General features: G+C 36.4%; 1 protein-coding gene across 1 annotated transcript; it reads left to right on the top strand.

Moving 5' to 3' along the window:
* Window positions 1–304: 304 nt before the first annotated feature.
* LOC138136211 (epidermal growth factor-like protein) lies at window positions 305–6,861 on the top strand. Its single transcript, XM_069055274.1, has 4 exons — window positions 305–546; window positions 748–808; window positions 5,831–6,180; window positions 6,269–6,861. Exons 1-4 carry the CDS (start codon window positions 389–391, stop codon window positions 6,774–6,776), a joined length of 1,077 nt encoding a protein of 358 aa, XP_068911375.1. The 5' UTR covers window positions 305–388; the 3' UTR covers window positions 6,777–6,861.

The following is a 6,861-nucleotide window of genomic DNA, read 5'->3' as shown; positions in this document are numbered from 1 at the left end:
GAAAACATCAAACGCTATTTTTTGTCTCTAAATTCTCGGAAAATATCGTCCCGGTTAATTAACTTACGAAACTGATGCTCTCTATTGTGAACATGAAGATGCTTCAGTTTGGTGCAGTAATTTTAATCTTTGAGTAAATCATCAACAGACAGCAAGCTCAGTGCACATTATCGTCTCTACAAACAACAGATCTGTGACTTCTGAACCCTCGCGACGTGACACTTCCAAAAATATACTGCAACGAAAACAGTTCCTCTAATTAGAGAGATAATAGTTGCAAACCCAGAAACAGAGTTTGATAAAAATGGTACTTATCGGCGAACATCCGTCCGTTTTGAAACTTTCACGTCGACTTGTTCTGCTCTTAGTCAGCAGTTAAGAGTCAACAATGGTGCCAAACAGAGCGTTTCACTTTTTTCTTCTCGGTTCGATCGTCGTTGCTTTGTGTTTGACGGTTTCGTATGGAGCAACCACCAACAAGGGAATTTACCCCAATCTGAACCACCTCAACCTGTCCAGGGCCGGGATATGCGTCCTGGAAGTGCCGTAAGAACATTTTTAAATTTTTCAACACTCCAAAGCGTTTCTAAATTTTCTTTAGGAAGCAATTTGTTGCTACTGTTATCACAACAACTATTAGTATTAATATGATAAGCTTTGATAAATTTAATTCTACTGTTTGACCTTCGTGACGAGTTCACTAAATAGCTCACATGTCTTCAATGTCAAATGTAAATTATTTTCCAGAACTATCGACCTCATTAGTCCTCAGGATCGCGCCTCAGGGATCAGGCCTCAAGGAAATGGGGTAAGAAATTAAAAACTACAATTGTTTATACTTATTTAAAGGAATAATAGCAAATTATTATTTGTACTTGTGCAGATGATTATGTTTGTTTGTTGGCAATGAACCGATGATTTCATGTGAAGTATGACTAACTCTCAGCAGCATACATATAAATAAGTAATATAAATTATTCGCCTAAGCGAGGTCAATGTAAAATTATTTAAATATTTTATAAAATTCATCTGAGGCATCGATGGTTTGTGTGAATTGGACAGAGGCTGAATTTAAATGAATCGATACCTACTCGAAGAAAATTAAAAAACAAACAGATGGACATTAAGACCTTAAAATTTTTAGACAACACGAAACAAAATCTTTTTATCTACGATCGTGTAAAAAGTAGGCACTTTTTGCACTAAAAATCGTTGTCAAAGTTGACGTTTAGTGAACTGACGGAATCATGCCATAAAACTTTTAGTGCACGCTTTTATGGCACAGAACTGTCAGAATACAACAATACAATTTGTTGGAAACATTGTTTAGAAGTAGGTTTCTAAACGACGTGGTTCTCAAACGACTTTGGTTATTCATAAAATATTGAATCAATAATAATAATTTTATACAAATTTATGTTGAAACCGGTGCGATGATCTCACGATCGTAGATAAAAAGACATACGTGTAAAAAGTTCCTTTGTTGCACTCACATCCTTTAAAATACTCCCTCGTACCTCGGTCGCATTTTAAACCCGTTCGTGCAATAAAGGATAACTTTTTACATTTATATCTTAAATAACTACAGTGTGGAATAAAATGATTTACATCTAGTTATCTTTGCATTACCCTTGTAAAAATACGAAATGCCGCTCTACAAAAAAAAAGAAAGCCTAACCTCAAAATATTCCAAATGTGATTTATTGCGAAGGGATGATATGAATGCAAAGTAGAGATTGAAATTAAAAAACAAAACACACAACAACACAGCTAGTGTTGAAAGTGGCCACCAACGTTTGTTAATTCAATTTAATAAATTGTAACAATTGTCAATTCGATTGATGACATTTATTGACAGAACTAATAGTAATAGTTCGGCACTTCAAAAAAAAAAGTAGGTAGAGCGGTACAGGAAAATTTACATGTGCAAAAATTCCAAAGGTAACTAGATGTAAATCATTTTATTCCACACTGTATTATTATACCTATTATTATATCTCTGTTTTTTGTTCGACACTGTCAAAATTTGAGAAATTTCTCCTGTGTGAACGGATTTTGATAAATGTCACAACTTGTCAAAACGAAACGTCAAGCTAATTTTAAAGGTTTTAAGCGATTTGGATGCTTTAAGGGGCTCGTCGAACAAAAAAAACGTTGTATTCAACTCGTTCGTGTGTAAACTGGGCCTTTTTTGGCACGCGTGGGCTACTTTAAAACACTCGTTTAACTTGAGTTTTAAACTGGCCTACTCATGCCAAAAAAACACAATTTACACACAAACTCGTTAAATAATAGATATTTATGCATTAAGGGAGATAAGAACATGATTTTCCCTGAGGTTAACGTGGTTATAAACCGAGGGCCTTTGGCCCGAGGTTCATAAGTCAACCGAGGGGAAAAACATGAATATCTCCCCTGGGGCATACAATATTTTATTTTTTAGTGTGTGTACTTAAAAGTTAAAACTTTCTTAAAAATATTTTGCAGGGAAGATTGCGTGAATGTGTGGTTGCTATAATTTCGTTCTCATGAGTTTGTTGTAAATAAAGGGGAGGGCGAAAAAATTTGAAATATCCCAAGGGAGTTACGAGTTGTTTTTCATAATGTGTATCTATGATGAGGAAAAGAAACAATATCGTGTTACTAAAAAGTAAACTACTATTTTGCAATCGTAAATTAAAATACTTACTTAGTGTCATTATAGATGTCATTTTGAATTTCGAAACAGCCTTCTTTTTTTCACCCTACACAAAAAAAACAGTATCGAAAAGTTTTTTTGACATCGTATGTCTTTTGTACATCGTATCGTGTGTTCCAATAAAAACTCACTCGCAGTAAGCCATGACTATAGGGATAGATAGACTGGTTATGTCGATTTTAGGATCATTGGAAGTAGTTCATTTGTTACTTACAAATTTTCATCATATTGTGAGTTGTGACAGATAACCTATAAATTTACTTTAGTAGTTCATTTCACATCTGGTACTAAGACATACTTCACTTTTGTCGTGGCTTGCTGCGAGTGAGTTTTTTATGGAACACACGATATTTACTCCCTAGGGAATAAAAATAAAAGTTTCAGGTTGATATTTCTTGAAAATTCTTGAAAAAATTACATTCTTGGTAATCCTTAGATAAAAATTGGAATGTCTTTGTTATTTTGATATTTAAACAAATTTTCGACTTTTCTGGGTTAGTTATGCATTGCAGATTAAATTCGACAGTTTTTTAAAATAATTTTTATCTATCTCTATCTCGTGCTCTGTTTCCACATAACTCAAAAACTTGTGAATCGATTTTCTTCAAACAAAGTCTCTTAGAAACGGAAAGTTTCTTGTTATAGCAGAATACAAGAAGCAAATGCAGAAACTTTGCTTGATCAAGAAACCCAGAAAACTGTGCAACAACGGAGAACTTGTTGAAGTGAGCTCGCCTCGCTTATTTCTGTTTCATCTTTTTTTGTATCAATGCAGCGCAAGCTCGTGCCACCGCACGTGTTTTACTAAATTAAAAGTTAACTTCTGGCCATTACGGTTGCAACGTAAAAAAAACTTAAGACATGAGATGACGCAACCGCATACCATTTAAATTAAAATCGACGAAACAGAAATAAACGAGGCGAGCTCACTACAACGCAATATACACGCCACAGATTAATCGTTACTACTCCGTCGTAGGTACTCTTTGCCATCACATCGTGATGTGACAAGTGCAGAATAGCAGAATGTTCCTTTCTCTACTCGACAAACTTTATTTATTACTTCTTCACTTAAGTATAGTCCAATTTTTACCCTTTTGCAATGACGTCATTATCTAGTAACTTTACGTATGTTTGAGTTAGGATCAGAAACAAATTTGAATTGATCATAAATAACTATAAATGTGTCAAATTTGTTGACAATTGCTTCTAAAGGTTATGTTCGTAATCAATGTAATAATTGAAAGAAATTAAAAATTGTCAAATTGACAGGAACATAAAATAACCTCAAAGTTTCTGTCGTGTCAATAAAGAGAAAGCGAGGAAGAAAATCGTGACGTCACCTCAAAAGGGTAAAAATTGGACTATACAGGATGTTTTCGAAGTTGAGGTGTTCCTTTTAACATGTGATAGTAGATATGCGTTGTTCTAAAGAGTTTTAGCCAAAGTCACCTTAGTAAAATGTCTACGGCAATGAAGCTACAATAAGTTAATTTTTTTGAAATTTTTGAAACCGGTCCTGCTGATTTGTTAGAAATTAGAATTGACAAAAAAAAATTAAATGAGCATGGACGTTAATCAAAAATACTGTCAGATGAGCTCACAGATATGTTGCTAATGTATGGGCAATGTTATCACGTTATCAGAATGCAGCTGCGGCGTCCAGAGAGTACGCAGAGCGATTTCCAGAAAAACACCATCCTGGGCCACGTCAGTTATTAATCTAGCGGAGAAATAGACAGGACCGGACTCAAAATTTTAGAAAACAATAAAAATATACAATCAATTATCTCCATTAATACAAACATTTTACTAAGAAGATTTAGGCTAAAATTCTTAAGAATAATGTATAGTATCTCGTGTTACGAGGAACGCCTCAACTTCGAAAACACCCTGTAGATTCAAAAAGAGAACCACCCAGACATATAAAATTAAGGCGGCCTTACACCAAGGCGACATGTTGCCAATTGTTGCCTCGGTGTAACGCTGACTTTATGTACAGTGTACGTACCGCAAACATTTTCAAAAATGACATTGGGGAGTCTGAATTGTTCCAAACTGCAGTTGCAGCACTGCAACCTCAATTGAGTTTCTAACTTTCGAATGCAAATTGCAGGTATGAGAAATTTACCTTACGTTTTCATCACAAAGTTTCCAATTTCGTAACTTTGTAGTAGTTTTATTTAAATTAGCAACGTCGTTTGTGACCTTAGGTCAAGAAGTTTGTCATCACCACGGTTCATTTAATAAGCTGATTTGATTTTCATTAACAATATTCAAAGTGTTCGATTTATCTTTGGGTCAACAGAAAAATTCGAGATTTGGTCTAAGACCAAGACCCACTTTAGAAAAACGCTGTGATGTTCTTTAACACCTTAGAGCAGTAGTATAGCATTGCATTGCTGCTATATTTAAATACACCACGTAAGTTTTTAAGCTTAAAAGTCCAATTTCCTGAAGATGGAAATTGCTGGTGACCACAGTTATTGGATTAGAATATTACAAATTGTGGCTGGCAACCTATCTAATAATTCTCAGTGGTGGTGACAATTCAAAATAAATTAACAAATATTCTTATCAACCAACCAGAAATGTAATATCAATTCTTATACAGGGTGATTCTGAAATACTGGTGTTAATTTTAACCAGTGAAAGAACTAGTCAATTTATGAAACTATTCTCTATAACATTTTGTAAAATTCGTAAAAGTATTCCAAGATTTTTAGCCCCACAATTTTTACCAAACGAGTCGTTTTGTGTGATTAACTAGTTTCTATTTTTTGTAACCATGAGAATCTAAATTTTGATTATTAATTTTTTTCTATACAATGGAATTTTTTAACAAAGCTCTGTTTCTATCACAACAGAAAATTTTCGCCCTTACCCATAGGCGGGTATACACTTTGATGGTTAATTTTTTCAAAATTTTAAATCAATTTGTAGTGCTTTTTCGTAAAAATGTTATAGAGAAAAGTTCCATGATTTGGCGCGTTCTTCCACTGGTTAAAATTAACACACATATTACAGAAACACCCTGTATAGTTTTTATTCATTTTCTTTCTATTCAATATGTAATAAAATATTTAAAAGGTAGCAATTACGGTACCTTGAAATAAATTTGTTCACTTTCAGACGAGACCCGGCTTTAGCAAAATCGAGATTTGTTGCTCCGGTTGGGCCCGCAAACCGCACTCCCATTTCGAATGTGAACCAGTCTGTGATAATGAATGCCCTAATGGAAACTGCACTGCACCGAACGTGTGTACCTGCAAACGAGGTTACATCAAGGATAGCTTCCAAAATTGCATCCCCACATGTCCAATCGGGTGTCTAAATGGCGTTTGCACCACTAGCGGGATTTGTTCATGCAACGCCGGTTTCCAGCTCAGTCCAGACGGAAAATTCTGCACGCCAGTCTGCACGGGGGGTTGCGGACAGGGTGGCGAATGCGTAGGGGCCGAAGCGTGTCGCTGCAAGCCGGGGTAAGTCTCCCCAAATAAACGATATGTGGGTGTTGTATTGTTGGTTGCCTACGCTGACAACACATAAAAATTGTAATACTTGTTGCAGATTTACCCTCAACAGGAACACCAATAAGTGCGAATTCTTCTGCGAGGGCGGCTGCGGCGCTGGCGTCTGCATCGGCCCCAACAAGTGCTCCTGCAAGCCCGGCTTCAAGCTGATCCAGGACACTTGCGTGGCTGAGTGTCCCAAAGGGTGCAAGAACGGCAAATGTATAGGTCCAAACGTTTGTGGCTGCGATCCTGGTTGGACCCTCGACAAGACCGGTACCATCTGCGAACCCCACTGTCGCGAACCTTGCTTGAATGCCGACTGCACCGCTCCCAACACTTGCACGTGCAAGAAGGGATACACTTCAGATCCCAGTAACCCCTCTGGCAACAGATGCGTCGCCCATTGTCCGGGAGGATGCGAGAACGGCACCTGTTCCGCTCCCAATTTCTGTATTTGTAATCCTGGATTTGTTAAGGAAGTCAAGGGGAGCAACAGGTGTGTCAGGAGGCTGAAGCGATCTCCTTTGATGCATTTCGAGCTGATTCCCCAACAAAAAGTTTGAAGATTGGGATTGATTGAATATTAAAAATGTGTATCCTAGGTTCTGTACATCCATAGTGTATAGAAATAAATCGATAATGATGCTA

This window comes from Tenebrio molitor, chromosome 8 (genome assembly GCF_963966145.1).
Source record: "Tenebrio molitor chromosome 8, icTenMoli1.1, whole genome shotgun sequence".
Classification (NCBI taxonomy): domain Eukaryota; kingdom Metazoa; phylum Arthropoda; class Insecta; order Coleoptera; family Tenebrionidae; genus Tenebrio; species Tenebrio molitor.
Note: the sequence above shows the minus strand (reverse complement) of the source record. Positions and strands in the feature narration are given on the sequence as shown.